This window comes from Rhipicephalus sanguineus, chromosome 9 (genome assembly GCF_013339695.2).
Source record: "Rhipicephalus sanguineus isolate Rsan-2018 chromosome 9, BIME_Rsan_1.4, whole genome shotgun sequence".
NCBI lineage: Eukaryota > Metazoa > Arthropoda > Arachnida > Ixodida > Ixodidae > Rhipicephalus > Rhipicephalus sanguineus.
The window spans coordinates 14,031,889-14,049,416 of NC_051184.2; the positions used below are offsets into that span (position 1 = coordinate 14,031,889).

At 44.1% G+C, this 17,528-nt stretch overlaps 1 protein-coding gene across 1 annotated transcript; it reads right to left on the reverse strand.

Annotated features, from left to right (window-relative positions):
- Positions 1-523: 523 nt before the first annotated feature.
- On the reverse strand, positions 524-17,237 carry LOC119404632 (NADH-cytochrome b5 reductase-like). Its single transcript, XM_037671207.1, has 6 exons — positions 16,989-17,237; positions 11,340-11,488; positions 11,160-11,247; positions 10,791-10,895; positions 4,185-4,388; positions 524-745 (listed from the first exon to the last, which is right to left on the reverse strand). Exons 1-6 carry the CDS (start codon positions 17,196-17,198, stop codon positions 554-556), a joined length of 948 nt encoding a protein of 315 aa, XP_037527135.1. The 5' UTR covers positions 17,199-17,237; the 3' UTR covers positions 524-553.
- Positions 17,238-17,528: the final 291 nt, after the last annotated feature.

Below are 17,528 nucleotides of genomic sequence, written 5' to 3' on the forward strand. Positions count from 1 at the left end.
GTGATGGCCAGCAGAGAACCCTTCCACAAGTAGTGGGGAAAATGGGCATGTGTGCACATGCTGCAAGCTGTTGTGGATAGCGCTGCTCAAGTTTCATGAAATGGAGATTTGTCAAGGGCATGCAGGAAGCATCTCTGATACTTTGAGTGACTCTTGTGTAAGCGACACATGGCAGTGAAGGCAGGCTGAATGTATCTAATGATTGCTTTGCTATTTAGCCACCTGTATATAGCATATATTTCATAAATGAAAACTTTACATATTTCTTAACTGTGACCCAGCCATGTTGCCTTTATTACTTACCTGAGAGGACACAAACCGCAACCAGTCTCAAACACGACTTTTAGGTTCTGAAGCTTATGGTGCATGCTAGTATCCTGCTGAAAATGAGTATGTTTGGGAAGTAAAAGAAACCACAGGACCTTGAGGTCCTGATGTTTCCTAAAGCTTTTTCGATAAGCAAAGGCACGTGTTAAAAACACACCAATCGTTAAACAAACCCTATTTTTTTTAGTCAGAATACCATACTATTGCACTATAAAATCTACTGTCCTTAGAAAACGTGCCATGTCACAGAATCCGTCCTCCTCTTAAGGTAGTTGACAAACCTGCTGTTGAATGTACTTGGTCCACACAAAAGCACATGAGGTGTACAGTGTTTTGACAGCTCCATTTCAAGAAGCTCTTCATTGATTTCTCTGCAGTGAACTTCATCTCCGTACTTGAGATCTTCAACCTTTGCTTCCTGCATGGAGATGGGACAGCGATGTATTTGGCAAGAAGCTAGCAAGCTCTCTCAAACCATAAAGAAACGACTACAGATGAAAGTAACTACCTCAAGCGATAACATAAAATTTGCCTAACTTTCATCACAAGACCAACAAAAAGAAACTCAGTGACAAAAGTAATTGATAGAGGAAGCAGTATAGAAAAAGAGGCAGCATCAAAACAGCTAAAAAGAAACTTTAGGGAGGACCAAAATACATGCAGCATAAGGTAACCAGGGCAATGCTATCAGCAATATTGATGACATACTGAAGATAGCAGAATACTTGTACTATATCCTGAACCGCAGAATCCACGGATAAGTTGTCCAACCTCGAGTGAAATCAAAGTCAAACAGGACACTAAAGATTTTGGAATGCCCATACGAGAGATTTCTAGTGGAGAAGCAGCTGCAACAGATTTCATGACAGCCGATTTGATGAAAGACTGAGGATATTTCATATTTAAGAAACTTGCAGGCACTCTACACACCAAGTCTTAAAGGAGTACTGACACGAATTTAAAAAATTTTCGGATTGTTGCTCTAAATAAAAATACTGGTGTTGCGAAACCTAAAACAAGTATTGTGGTACCTGGGAATGCATCGAATATATTTTAATTACCGCTACCTTAAAAAGACACTTTTGGTTTCGATATCGAGGGGGCGGCTTCTCAGTGACTTCATTCTAAAAAGACAGGGCGTGCAAACGCGGACATAAGAAAGAAGTCAGGACACCACAAATGCCGACTAACAACTGAAGAGATGCACAACGGCGGAAAAGAAAGAAGGCATGAAAACTTATCTGCGCATGCCCATGCAACAGGCGAACCTATCAATCCGGCACGCGTGGCGGTCTACGTGGAAGATAACTGTTAAGGCATTTGATTTCATCTTTATGCAAGTTAATCGACGGTTGGCTCACGCATGCGCTACCACAATTCTCGATATGCCATGCTTCAATCATCAGGCGCGTTTCTTCATTTCTATGACGGTACAACACTGCGCATTCACCGAATTTTGGCGTGCACTTACAATCTCGACAATGTAAAGATAGATTAGAAGGTGAGCCTCCTGTTAGCGATCTCTTATGTTCCAACAATCTCTGGTTAATGCATCGGCCCGTTTGTCCTACGTAGAAGCGGCCGCAGCTGAAAGGGACCTTATACACCACACTCGTACGGCAGTCAGTGAATTTGTTGGTGTGCTTTACGAAACAAATATCGGTCCGCTTCTTGTCTTTTACTCGCTCATTCTTCCTCTGCACAGCGGCACAAATCTTACCTAGCTTATTGGCAGCCGTGAAAACAACATTAACGCCGTATCTACTTCCTACTTTCTTTAGCCTGTGAGATACGCAATGAATGTACGGTATACCTACGACACGTTTCTTCCTGTCGCTTCCTAGCGCATGCGTGAGCCAACCGTCGATTAACTTGCATAAAGATGAAATCAAATGCCTTAACAGTTATCTTCCACGTAGACCGCCACGCGTGCCGGATTGATAGGTTCGCCTGTTGCATGGGCATGCGCAGATAAGTTTTCGTGCCTTCTTTCTTTTCAGCCGTTGTGCGTCTCTTCAGTTGTTAGTCGGCGTTTGTGGTGTCCTGACTTCTTTCTTATGTCCATGTTTGCACGCCCTGTCTTTTTAGAATGAATACTTACCAACTAGCTCAGCTCTCTGTTATTCTAACCTTCTCAGTGACGTTTCATAGCAGTGTGACGTCACCGGGATACAGAAACTCTCGACATACTAGCAGGCAAATCCAGTCATCTGCTCGTGGTGCACGTGAACAATGATGAGTGAATTGTCGTCCAGTGACCCTGACAGTGATTTCTACGATTTAGGCTGCATGCAGGATGCAGAACTCGTAAACTCGGGGGAACTGTCTTGATTCGTCAGGATAATGTCCATTGCAGTGGGGCTGGCTTGCAGATGCTCAGCGACGAAAACTTCAAAGTCAAATTAAAATATTTTATACGTGTTCTCCGACTCCGGTGTGTGGATAGCGTTGACACTGCATACCAAGGAAACGAAAAATGTCTCTTCTGTGATGCCTCAAAATCGTGTCAGTACTCCTTATGACCTTAAATGTTACAGTGGGCTGGAAAAATGCCAGCATTATATCAATACACAAGAAGGGAGACCTAAAGCACTTGCAGACTAGCTTACTTTGATTGTTATACAAAATATTCATGTAGGTAATTTCAAATAGTATAAGAGAAACACTTTAACTACACTAGTGAGCAAGCTGGCTTCCAAAAGGGGTACTCTGCAATGGATCACAGCCAATCAGGTAATTGAGAAATTTGCTGACAAACCCTTTTGTATGGCTTTCATAGACTACAAAGAGGCATTCGACTCGGCAGTATTGGAAGCAGTGTGTTGCCAAGGAGTACCTGTAAATACTTTGGCCGGCATCTACAAAGACTCTTTCTCCCCAGGAGTCGCGATCGAGAAAGGCAAGAAGATACAACCTCTCCTGTGTTGTTTCTTGCACGTTTAGGTGAAGTATTCAAATGACTAGATTGGAAAGAAATTAATGGAGAATATCTTGGTAACCTATGGTATGCAGCTGACATCTCTGGCAGTGATGGCGCCAAACTAAGAAACATGAATTGGAGGCCTAAGCCGAAAAAGTGTTGAAGTAGGGTTGAAGATGACTATGCAAAAGACAAAAATAACGTTGGGAGGTTTGGCCAAAGAGTTCACGTATGGCAACCGAACCCTAGGATCTGTACAAGAATGTGTGTATTTAGGTCAATTACTAGAAGAAGGCCAACCTTTTTCTAAATATAAAAAATACTCAAGTTATGGCAACAGGTGCAGATAGAGCAGACTGTAGCTCTACGAAGTAAATATAGCAATGAACAGTATATCGGGAAAGAGAGCAGTAGGGGACTTTCAAAAATATGAAAGACAATGATGTCAGCCTTAACGCTACATTTGCCTGGTCTCTGCTGTTATAATGTATGGGTGCGCACTGTGGGCCTAGCAGGAGTATGAAAGCTTTGAGCTATGGTGCTGGCATACAGTTTTGAGAATCCCACGGACTGCCAAAGGAGCTGCATTATTTCGGTCATAAGAGGGATCAATTCTGAATGTTGTTTCAAGGCAAATGTTCTGAAACTCAAACTTCCTTATTCTGGTCATGTCATGGAAGCTATCGGTTCAATGGAGCAAAAATGAATGCCAGCCTAAGGTGGAAGGTAAGAGAAAACAAGGCCACCTACGCACAAGGTGATTAGATGGCATTCTTGAGGCCTTATCTAGGTGAGCTTAAAGAACTTCTTGAAACGGGTCTCACTGGTGTTCATGCACTCACCATTAGGTGCCACTTAACAGCAACAGCCATGCTTAGCAAGTTCCTATCCATTTACAATTCCAAATAGTTTGGCAGGAAAGGAGCACAGAACTTACATCACTGAGACAGTACAGAATGCTGACATTCCAGAAGTGTTTCAGTTCATCCAGCTCATCCTTCAGATATATGTCTCTGTACTTTGCCGTCCCAAAAAGCAAGCGAACCATGGTGTAGTCTTCTTCCATACTTGTGATGTGCCGCAAGACTTGCACCATGGGGGCAATCCCAGTGCCAGCAGCAAGCAGCAACATGCGCTTGTGCTGAAAGTGCGAGTGTCACTTTTTATTGGTTCTTGTATGAGCACACAAATAAATCATAACGTACTGCTAGGTGAGTACACACAAGAGCACGTGCAAGTACACTAATAGTGAAATACAAGCAAATGTTCAATTACGGGAGGCACCCTCAAACAGGTTATGAGGAACCATGCTGAAAGGCTGTGCGTCACTTCTTTCCTAGCAAGGCTGGATGAAGCTGCATAGGAAAAGGCAAGCCTTGGCATTGCAGTAACTGGTAGCCACTCATTTCTGCTGTTCACACATAAAAAGCAGTTGCAAGCCTAGTTTTAAAGACGGCCTTACTGTTGCAATGTTTTGTGCACTAAAGAATGAAGAACAAATGATATGGCCTCGAGGTACAGAAGATGGTTCATCAGGCTGGAGTTGCATTATCTTTCGTCCACTTTACTTTCTTCACATCTACATCATAATTACTACAAATAACATCCCCTATACTTTCCTTGGCATTACTGTCTGTTAGTTCTCATTAATATTGTGTCTGACAAAGAAAAACGACCCCTCTTCTTTCCTTCATGCACTCCAAAAGAAAGCAGAGTTGTTTTCTATATGTTGCTTGCACTTTGATACACTTGTAGCATGAAGCTATAAGGAAATTCATTTTTCCCATTTTATGTCAACTGAAAAGCTTTCTTTCTGAGAAATCTGTATGGATTTCCTTGTATGAATTTCCTACAAATATTTGGGTGACAATTTTAATGCGAGAGCATTAAAGAGTCCGCGCTGCAGAAATTCCAGTGTCTGCGCTGGCGGTGGTGTCGGTGGATCAATTGGTGTTTTCTGTGAGCGAAAAATTGCCATCGATGCAAATTATCAAAATCAGTGATTCGACACAGAATTGAACCCAGGCCTTCTGCATGGCAGGAAGGTGTGCTACCACAGAACCATGCCAGTGCTTGAAACTGCTTTGGAAAAGAACCCCGTGCAGACACCATGTAGTATGAAGAGTCACATTAACACATGTAATATTGTGTGGCAGAAACGTAGACTCTCACCAGATGTAGCAGCATGTGAATTGGACAAGGAGTGGTTTAAAGGCCAATGCATTACAAAGTGCTCAGTTATAATTGACCGTCATCATCAGCCACAGCATCAACATAGTGTGCAACTGTGTAGGTGTGCATGTTTCCTTGCAGACATGTACTGGGTACTTCACTAATTCACGAAATGATGAAATATGGCGTAGTGGGCACTTCGCAACTGTACTCCTTTCCTCGTGGCACAGTTGAGGTGTCTACCGAGAAGCGAAGTGTGGCAGCAAATGAAAGGACTATGTGAATGGGGCCCAGTTACGCTATTGCATTCCACTCTTGAAGGCAAAGCCCCCACAGTTTTCTCGATCTTGTGATTTGCTTCAGTGCTAGAACCATGTGGCAGAGATTTTACAAACTCAAAAGTATGTATCAGCACTCGTTCAACATATTTTATTGAAAAAAGAGAAAGGTTATACTTCATGCCGCTTTCATTTTGGTCAAGCTTTTCGGAAATGTCGGGTTTATGGTTAATCGTTTGATCTAACAAGGAAGGAAGAAACAAGCAGAAAGACAGGGAGGTTAGCCAGTTCTTAGACCGGCTGGCTACCCTGTGCTGGAGGAAAGGGTAAGGGGGATAAAAGATGATAGAAGAGAGATGCTACAAAAAAAGGAGAGCAAGAAAAGGAAAAAAAAAGGAGAGGGGGGGGGGAAGGAAACGAGAATATGACACTGCTTAGAGTCTGTCTCTAAGGCCAGTTGTCCGCAAGAAGCGCAATAATGCTTCTAAAGCCTCCTGTGCTGACGACGGACTCGGCCAAGGTCCCAAAACCCTTTGTTCCAACAAAGGGCGATTGTCAAGTTTATCTAACGCATTCGAAAGTTCTTGTGTTGACGCACTGAAACGGGGACACTCACACAAAAGATGGGAGATCGTTTCTTCGCAGCTGCAGTAATTGCATGTATAGTTGTTGGCCATTCCAATCATACAGAATTAGGCATTCGTGAAGGCCACGCCAAGCCACAGGCGGCACAGAAGCGTCTCCTCAGCTCGCGATATTCCTGACAGAAGACGGAGCTGGAGGTTGGGATCCAAGCTGTGTAGACGAGCGTTGGTGAATTCTGCCGAGTTCCACTGGGCAAGTGTGAGTTCACGTGCCAGCGAACGAAGTCTTGTAGCTGCGTCGGTTCTGGAGAATGGTGTATCTGCGTAGTGGTCACTGTCATGTGCAGATCGGGTGGCCCCGTCCGCACGGTCGTTACCGTATATACCACAATGACCCAGTATCCACTGATACGCTATATTGTGTTGTTTCTCGATTGCACGGTGGTGAAAGAGCCTTATAGCAGCGACTAACTGCTCATTAGGTCCATAACAAAATGGCGACATAAGACAGTGAAAAGCTGCCTTGGAGTCAGCTGCCTGTTGGCGTGCCATTGGTAAATGTAATGTCACAAGTAAGATACACTGAAAGGAGTAAGGAATGTACAAACACTCAGTCTTTTATGTACAATGTTACGTGTATCAATCTGCTAGAAAAGGCCACAGCGTTTCATCAGTTTTATTTTGATTTCGGCACTGAAGAGATACCTTTGATGTATGCATTCCACATAACAGAAACCAAATACAGTGAAATCTCGGTATAACGAACTTCAGGGGACCGCGGAAAAATGTTCGTTATTCTGAAAGGTCGTTATAGTGAAAGCCCAAAAATTTACCATAACAATAGAATTTCAGTAACGCAAACGTCCTACCTTTGCAACGGTACGTCCTTGAACTCGTTTCTCACAACAATACACACGTGAACGTCAGACAAGGCACGTTTATTTGAAATAGTCCGTGATCGTTTTTTTTGACGGGTGCAGCACAAACTCTGCGTCACGAACGATTCTAGACCGTCCGCATTTTTATCCGCCGCTTCGGTCGCTGTTCCGCTTTTTTCTATGAATATGCGGAGTTTCCTCAAGTAGTCCAACGCATCTGTGGCCGACACGGACTCGTCGCCATCTTCGGGTGCTACCGTGACATCGTCGTCCATGTCATCGCTGCATGCACGCGAGTTTTGAGCGACGGCCGACAGGATTTGCTGTCGCGGAGGGCCATCCATCGCCGTCGTTTGTCGCAGGGGTGCAATCGCGAAACGATGCTATTTCCGATTCCACACGGCTGGCTGATCGCGCTGATAACGCGGACGGACCGTCGTTCTGACCACTGGCCAAGCGCGAAAAGCACGAAAGGCATTGGAATCTGAAATAGAATCGTTCCGCGATAGCATCCCAGGTTTCTGGAAAGCCAGAAAACATCGCTTGTCGCGCGGAAGTGAGCATGACGATATCCAACAAAATGGCAGCATCTCTGACCCTTGCTTCGGTTGCAATTTGCTCGTGATGCTTCCAATCGGCGCGTACTTCAAGGAATGCAAGTTATAGACTACCTTATTTACAGCCCTATCTCACGCGGAGAGCGAGGCAGTTTTGATGTTTCGGTGGTAGCTTGCTGCAATGTCAACATCGTCGTCGTGTGAGGTAGCCCTTCTCCCTGCGAAGCAACGACGTGAGGCGCTGCGGCTTTTCTTAAACGTTCTCTGACAGCAAGAGGAAACGTTGTCGAAATGCGCCTCGTGGACTAACCCCAACATAACGCAGTTTGCAAAGTGCGACGTAGCGTAGGCAGCGTACGCTTCCGGGCGCCCCATGGGATCACAGCAAATACTACTGTCGCGGTTAAACATAAGATTGCGAAAAAAGGAAGTGCCGAAACGCTTTTATGGCATCTTTATCTCAAACAAGACAATAATAAATTTGGCATGTTGTCATTCATCTACTCTGTAATTCTTTTTCGTAATTTGCCTGCGTGCGCGCAATAGTTTTCAATCGAGCAGCGCGACGGAGCCCGTTTGTCGCAGTCGCCTTCGCTCGGAAGTCGCGTGCTATGCATGCGGTTGGGCCTTTACAAAACCTGATGCGTTGTCGCCTCCGCAACGAAGGGAAAAAAAAAAAGTTCTGCGTCTTTCTCCTCCCGTGCCATCTCAGGTTTTAGCGGGAGGGCGTCCGCTCTTCGCGCTGCGTCGTCTGCTACCTTACAGCTCCGACTGCCATGACCGATACACTGAAATCTAAGAATCCTCGCATTTCGGGATATAAGTTCGTAGTACTGAGGCGTTGTTAAGATTACACGGGGAATTAAATAACGATCGTTATTCTGAAATGTTCGTTAATCTGAAGTTCGTAGTAGTGAAATATTTTTACATTGAAACTATAAGCAGTCGGCACGGGATTTCTTAAAAGTTCGTTAATTTGAAATGTTCGTTAATGTGGTGTTCGTTGTAACGAGATTTGACTGTAGAACCATCAGGAAAGCAAGAAGGATTTCCAGCACAAAGCATGGGCAGGGATACAAGGGAAGACAATACAGGGCTGGTCTAGCAAAGGAATTACTTGTTTGTCTTTTCACACTGTTGTCGCACCGTACAGCCAATGCAGTACCATTTCTTCTTGTGAGGCTGAGAGATGTTTCTGCACCCTTTTTTCTCTTTCTTTCGGTAATAATCAGGGTACAGTGATGCGCCATTGCCAGCTTCAGACACTTGCCATAGCTCCTAAGATTTTGCACAGCAGCTTTTCTTTGCTTTCTTCTAAATCCTCAATGTCGCGACATTGTATGGTGTCAATGAAAAGCGAGATGTGCAGCTTTCAAAGAGACGCTGCATATGCATTCTGTCATCCTGTTGGCCCTATGTATTGCTGGCCATGTGATAACGGTACATTGTCGATAACTCCTTTCTTGCAGGTAGGCCTCTGTTTGCTTGCCTTGCCATTGTTGATTGCACGCTTTGTTCAGGGCAGAACATACAGTCATTAGACATTCCTTTCTGGATATCTTCTTTTGTCTGTGGGTTAGGTCACATACATACAGTATAATCACAACCTTTTTCCTTGTCTAGTGTTCTCCTCTTGAACCGTGCTGCTAAAGCATTTTGTGTCCTTTATTAGCCCATAATACACCATACTGCTAGGGCAGCCAGTGTTGTCAAGCCTCGTATCTGGCACATGAAGCATACATAATAGCACGTCTTTTTTTGAGTGGCTTATAGCCCTGTCATTGCAATGACTTGCTTTACATTCTTGGAATAATTTTATGGAAAACGTTGCGTGAGTGAGTCGCATACCTTCATCTGAAAGTGCTTCTCCCCAAGAGTGAGGGCTAAACTGAAAAGCCCGATTGTAAAAGAAAAAAACATAAATATAATTAGCATCACAAATAGAAGAACCACTGCACTGACTCTATATTGAATCTGAAAATGAATAAACACATTTAATAAAAACAAGAATACATGAAGCATTCCGTTGCTAGTCCACTGGTGTATTGTCCCTTCTGTCCTCCTCATTGCCTTCTCCCAGAAGACCTTCTTGCTATCTGCAACCTCAGGCAAACACTATTTTTAACATCAGGAGAGTTGTGATTATAATGAATGGTATGGCATTTTGCAGCAATGCTGTCAAAGGGCCCTTCACTAGGCTTGGTTGTTGCAAACAAACCAGCATGGTGCATAGATCATGTGGTAGTGGTTGTGTCAGCAAACTATAAAGTGCCTGTGCAGTGGTCGCAATTTAAAGCAGAATGTTGTGCACCCTTCTTCTCGTTGAACTGCACGTTGAGAGAGGGTGAGAGCTAATGCACTATTATGCCTACTACGCTCTTGTTGAAACGTCTACAGCTGGGGTGAAGTTGCGCACCCACTTGCATGGCCAAAGTGGTCATGAAATGTCACTGACCGTGACACATGACTACGGTTCTTCATCAAATGTGGAGTGCACAATGCTTGTCGGTTCACTGCAAGGTGCACCGACAAGCAAAATAGAAAGGGAAAAAAATTCTGGCAGATCCTATGCACTGTTAGAATCGATGTCACACGAAGCAGTTGGCTAGGAGCTGCCTGTGCTGTGTCGTTTGACTTTTGAGCCAAACATTACAAGGCAGTTTGTCTTTGAGTAGTTGTGTACGTGACGCGGGCTCACCAGGCACGTAGACTACACTATGACGTTTAGAGGGCATAGCGAAGTCCAGCATAGCACTGCATATCACATATGAGCACAGACATTGGTTTCACCGAGGAGAAATGCACGGTACAGCATGCTGATATCACGAGCAGAGTTCCCTTGCACATTCCTGTGGGGCCAAGCAATGCTTGACCATAAGATCTAGCATTATAGAGGTGAATATGTAATATTTATTAGAGCAGAGAGCCAACATTATGCAACACCAGCCGACAGTGAACATATTCCGTACGGTTATTCTGCACATATGAAGACCATATGGTACACACTGGAAGCGTCGGTTTACAAAAGAGGAGAGCATGACATGGCAAATATTCTTTGATCGCAGCACCATTACCGTATTGGGCTTGTAGTCTAGTCCTCCCAGTGGACCTCTCCACTCCACAGAACATCCTTCCTTCAGTGTCTTGATGTACTTTGACATCTTTCCTTTGGGATAGACCTGCATAATGTACAGCAATGTTCCAAGTGTAACTAGTTGCCAAAGGAAAATGCTGAAATGTCATCTCATTTGATAATGCTTTTGTACGACACATTTTTAAAAAATTATTTCACCTGTGGCATGCCTTACTCCGCCTCCCTAGATTTAGGTGCACATTAAAGAACCCCAGGTGGTGAAAATTTTCGGAGCCCTCCACTAGGGCGTCTCTCATAACCATATTGTGGTTTTGGGATGTAAAACCCCAACAATTATTATAATTATTACCTTGATGATTACTTGGAAGAAGCCACGGGCACTTGGATGTGAAACAGGAGTGTACTGACGAGTTACGATTTCACCATCGACAGAAGCTCTGCAAGTGTGAATTGAGAGCAATCATAAGTTGCCAACGGAAACCATACACACCATAACCAATTCTGCTTGTGCTATTCACCAATAATGTACCTCATTATAAGATGCTGTCCAACGCCATAGCCAAGGCATCCAAAGTCATCAATTGCGAAGGTATATTTTGAGCAGCATTCAGTCATTTTCCTGATGTTCTGAAGCACAAATGATTTGTAGTAGTCAGGGCTTATGGCTGGACCCTGTTGCTGAAGGAAAGAAAACAAAGAACTGCATGTACATCACCACAAAAAGAAAATAGCGATATTCTGTTGGAATTGTGGACAGGGCAAAATACTCAAGCTGAGAGTGTAACCTCCGAAAGCCCCGATTAAAAAAATTATAAAAAGTTTAGTATATTTCCTGTAGTGTTAAAACTGATGTTACATTTCAAAAATATGATTCTAAATTAATTTTCTTGATTTCATGATAAATGTAAGATAATTGCAGATGCTCAATATGGCTTTTGTAAAAATAGACCCACTGAATCAGCCCTTCAATTGATAAGAAAGAATGCGTCTTTTAAAGATGGCCTTTTAACTAGGCGCACCTGTTGACTTTAGACAGGTGTTTGACCATTAAGTCACAATACTTTAATCTACTGGAAAAGTATGAAATTAGAGGCCATCCACTCAGACTACTAAAATCCTATTTTAATAACATGCCATTTTTTTTTCTTTAGGCAATATTGCATAAGTAATTAAAGCAATAGTTTGTTGTGTTTTGCAAGACAGTATTCTGGGCCTGTCTATGAGAAGGCGGAATTTGTAATTTACGCAGATAACACCGCAGTGTTTATTGAGTCAGATTCTCAGATTAATTTAATTAACACGGTTACTAAAATTCTTGCATCTTCTCTTGCATCTGTTCACAGAAAAGGTAAACTTGATCAAAACAGGCTAATTTTCAAACAGAGTAATTCTTTCAAATGACACCTTAAGATTGAACAGGAATACACCATTGTGATGACGTTTTCTGTTGTCCTCTTGCTATGTCTTCTCGAGCGCTGACGGTGTCAGGAGCACCATGGGATCAGCTGCACTCCAAAAACTTTGTTAAGCTTTAATGGGTACACTTTGCTTGCCTCTGTGAAATTATCAGTTAGTGATGCTCTATTTATGGTCATATTGCATGGGGCACCATAACTTCTTGTTACAAATAAATCACGAACGCAGCAGAGAGTATTTACATGCAGTCACTATGCGGCCCATACTGAATATTTACTTGAGAAATGTTGCATGCGTAAAGCCCATATTGCCTTTGAAAGCAGACGCCTATGCTCAGTTACACCTTGAGTAGGAAGCTCTGCCCACAGAGCTGAGGCATGCCTGCACGTCACCTTTGAAAGACAATCGTGCTAGCTGGTTTCTGTTTGAAGTGGAAGTAGTTTTTCTGGCCAACGTAAATACTACACATAAAGAGGGTTCTTCTTTACTACCTAAAACATTACGTTTGGCCGAGCAGCAATCTCTGACAAATTTACCAGGACGTTTCCTGCTTAAACACAAAGGTATGTCTGTATGCTAACTGAAAGAAGTGCCTGACAAGTAAGCGGATGGAGCATTTATGCAAACTCTCTGTGGGCAGAGCGGACATTTTTTCTTAGTATAGGACTTATGCAACATGCACAACTTGTCGGAAAATTTATCCTGTTGTGACACACCTTGTCACACAGCACCTTTTTGTTCTTATCCTCGCACTGACGTTGTTGTGAATTCAAAATAAACTGACTTGATTTCAAGTATGTGGAAAGTTCCTGGTATTAGATGTATGGCTGTCAAATGTTAAGTAATAATTTGCTAAGGTTATCAAATGCGTACAATATAACCAGCTGCAGCTACTTCTGCAGTGCCAGGAATCAATCCTTTAAAACTTTCCCCTTTTAGTGTTTTATGTCCTTTTTAAATTAATTTGCAAGGAGGTTGCAAGGTTTATTGGAAGGGTAGGAGAAAATTGCACAGATGCATGACTTTTCCCTCCCCCTCCATTAGTCGTCTTGTTCGTGTGCAAGCATAAGTCAATCAATCAAGCAATCAAACCAATTTCAAAAATTTTTTTGGCCCCCTCGATGATGGCTTGAAACTTCCAATCAGGCCCGTAGCCAGGAGGGGGGGGTGCCCTAGGCCCCCCCCACCTAATTTGGGTGAAGTATATGTCTTTACCAAAAATAAATAATAAAAATAGGTGTTTTTGTCAAATAGTCAAGGTTTTCAGCAAGTGCCCCCCCCCCTCCCCCGAAAAAAATTCCTGGCTATAGGCCTGCTCCCAATGCATAATGAAAATGCGTAATGGGGCCCGGTGATGGGCCCTTTAGAACAAGAGAATGGCAATAAAAGATTTTTGAATTTTTTAATCAGTTTCCAGAGATTACTGATTATTGCTGGGGTCTTACATCCAAAATCACGACATGATCACGAGGCACACCGTACTGGGGGCTCCAGATTCAATTTGACAATCTGCGATTCTTCGACATCCAAGTACAAGGGCGCTCTTGCATTTCACCCCCATTGAAATGCAGCCTCACTGGTCCAACCAATGGCCTCAAGTTTAGCAGTGCACCGTGTACAGTTGCGCCCAATACGAGTTGCAACATGCTGCCCGTGGTCAAAGCGGCGTTAACACTACAGGGTGGTGCCAAAGTAGAAAGCAGTCAGTGATGTAAGCACTATTTTGACTACTGATATTTGCAATGCCAATTTCATGTTGTCAGTGTTACAGTGTAGAGTTGGGGCCCCTTCAACAATGGCTACCATGTTGCAACTCATATTGAGCGCCACTGTACCTACTAATTAGTTACCACGGCAGGCACTTTCCAGGAAAACTATTACACATATAGACACTTCAAATTAGGATTTCTATGGCACTACAATATAGGTCCTTGAAAAATGCTCGACGTTACTCCATTTTGGAGGATAACACGCCTGAAAACGCTGTTCCGACAGCGCCTGCTTTAGTTTATCCCTTTTGCCACTAGTATAAGCAGCATGTGTTGCTAGTCGCTGTCGTCAGTTATCTGTTTAAGTGGTCATGGAGCTGCTATTCTGGTAAAAAGCCTTTCTGTTGCGTGCAGATGCACAAGTTTAAAATATGAAATTAAATGTGCTGTTTTGCATTTGAACAGGGTGTTAAAGCATAAGAAGCGGTGCAAGGAAGGAGAGGAGCTGGCACGTTGGATCCCTTTACTGATACCTTTACAAATAGATTTATACACTGAAATACAGTTGAATAGAATAATAAAGATATAGTAATGACCAGCCATATATAGACGATGAAATGCGACATCTAAACTTTTAATATTACTACTGGTATACACGATTGCTCGAGATAGCCACGTCGCATCGTTACAATATCTGGCCACAAAAAGTAATGTTGGTTCTGATGTAGTATTCAAGTCAAAATCATGCCAATACGCCATAAACCGAAGATGGTGGAAATGAAAGTATGTGCAGTACTTAGCCCTAAATCGTTGCGTTTCAAGCCGTGAGTACTGTACATGCATATACTGCAAGAACCTGCAAACAGCAAGTAGCATCATCCTTTGCCATAGGCATGCGCACAGGGGGGGCAGGGGGGGGGCCGCCCCTCCCTAATCACCTAAGAGGGGGGCACAAAATCTGCCCTGTACATTGACCCTTCTAGTCACCTAAGAGGGGGGGGGGGGCAAAATCTGCCCCATACATTGACTTAGTAGGGTGGAGGGGGCGCTGTGGCGAACCTTCGCCCCCCACCTGATGGGGAACCCTGCGCACGCCTATGTCCTTTGCTACATGCATATTTTAATTTTTTTCTTTGCAGTTTGTTACATGCTAATGTAAAAGTCTGGGCAATGAAAAGGGTCTGGCCTAAGTTTTGACAAGTTTGTTGGGACGTATGTTGGTGAGAAATAGATCATGGCCATCTACACGAAATGTGGGTGCTCTTTTGTTTTCTCATCTCGAGGTGTTAAAGGTACAGTGGCGCTCAATATGACTTGCAACACGGGAGCGCGTGGCCTCATGACTTCAAAGATTGCTCATGGGTTCAATTTGGTTTGATTTCAGCAACTAATCGATATTTTATTATTTGGAATCATCCATGAGTGCGACAACAGCATTTAGTTATGGAAATAAGGGCTAGTGGAAGCCATGAGCAGTCTTTGAACTCGTAAGGCCCCACGCTCCCGTGTTGCAAGTCATATTGAGCACGACTGTACATGTTAAGTATTGCTAAGGTATTTTCAGAAAGCAACAAACGAAGATTTTGCAGGCTCAGGCAATCAACATTGGGCACAAAGGTACTCATCAGGGCATTATGTGAAGCCAGCCAACTGTACTCACAAATTATTCAAATATGCAAACAGGTTGTTGCAGCACAGTAGGCATCCCGATTGGTTGTAACAGAATAGCCACCCATAGAACGACACACAAACAGGTGACAAAAGCACCCTGGCAGGTCCCATGCGCTGTGTGAATCAATGTTATGTGGCACAGTCAGCAGGACCTGCCTTTGACGCATGATTTGACTTTGAGTCAAGCTACAAGGCATACAGATGACTTTGTGTAGGTTGAGCAGTTGTGTATGGCAGTTGCGCGGGCTTGGCAGGCATGTCAACTAGCTACAACGGGACGCCTAAAGTGTGGAATATAGTCCAATGTAACGTTGGCACTCGCATTCTAGCGTAAACATCAGTTTCATCGAGAAGAGGTGGATGGTATGGAACGCTGAGGGGTGTATCGTAAGCTGCATTTGTCGGTACATTCCTGTGGGGTCGTACAAGTTGCAGCATAATAGTGGAACCAAAGGGGGGGGGGATTGATCAAGGGCTTGCCTCTTTTGTTAGATGCAATCTGTCTGCATCATCGTAGTAGCGTGGACATAGCCAACACTAGCTGACACTTAACGCACATCAGAGAGTGTTAGCCAACATTAGCAAGCAAGCACAGCCAGCACCTAGGCAACATTATCCCAAAGAGCCTACTTGCACCTGAGTAGCCCGGGGTCACGTGACCTGAGCAGGAACGTCACATCTGACGTCATGCTAGGCAAGGTTCTGCCTGGCGTTGCACAGGTTATCGCTATTTTGCCTTTATCACACTAGGTTGGCCCGTGTCACTGGGGGCAGTGCCGCTTTACTAATGACGTGACATTTCTCAGGGCACGTGACCCCGAGCTTTTGAGGGGCAAATAAGACTACCACGCAGCTAGCTAGCGCACAGTTAACCATTACTATAGCAGGGCCGTAGCCAGAAATTTTTTCGGGGGGGGGGGGGGGGGGTTCAACCATGCTTTATGTATGTTCGTGCGTGCGTTTGTATGTGTGCGTGTATATATACGCAAGCAAAACTGAAAAATTTCGGGGGGGGGGGGGTTTGAACCCCCCCCTTCCCCCCCCCCCCCCCCCGCTAGGCTACGCCTCTGATTACTAGGCACCATTTCTCGGCACAAGCCCCACGTTGGCCAACCAATAAATGAACGAGCATCTTTGCCGACATTCAATTGAGGACCGCGCGTGCGTCGAAAAAATGTTCGTCGACATAATAGGTACAAGATACCGGCCCAGGATGTCATTAAATGTTCTACACATTGAGATATCCAACCTAGAGAAATTGCGTTGATGCCATGGCATATCATTCATGACCGCAGGTTTGTAACGACCGCTACAGCTTCATTTCGTTATATATGCATGTCGTTCATGCTTGTCATACACGCACGTCATGTGAAAACACGAACCGATCCACGGTTTCCAGGACCGTACTGTAGTTCTCGCATGCACTCGTCTTCCCAGATGGCCAGTTCCTGTGCGTAAATGTCGTTGACACACACGGCGCAGCCACCTCCGCAGCATTCGGCAGCCGTCGGCTTTCTGGGCTTCCGCGCCAGCAGCTCCTCTGATGTTCTCGCCTGCAGTAAAGGTTTGTCCAGTTTGTCCTTGGCTGTCATGCGCGCTTCTCTGTTCTACAGTGCAAACACAGGCAGGCAAATGCAACGTTTATAGAACCAGGTCTATAAACGTTGGGCAAATGCACGTATTTTAAACTGAGACCACAAACTAAGGTAAATGTTTATTTTGTTGTCTGATCTGTGAAGGTGGCCAGGTGGCGTCTCTGCTGCCAACTACTACGGCTAGGTACAACTACTGCATAGCTACTTTGAAGAAAAAAATTCAAGGGGTTTTAAAGGGGCGGTGCCATCAAATTTCGAGGCTATAACAAGCCTGTTGTGGGTTTCCTCTGTATGCAAAGACATTCCACAGGAAGGGTCGGACACAGC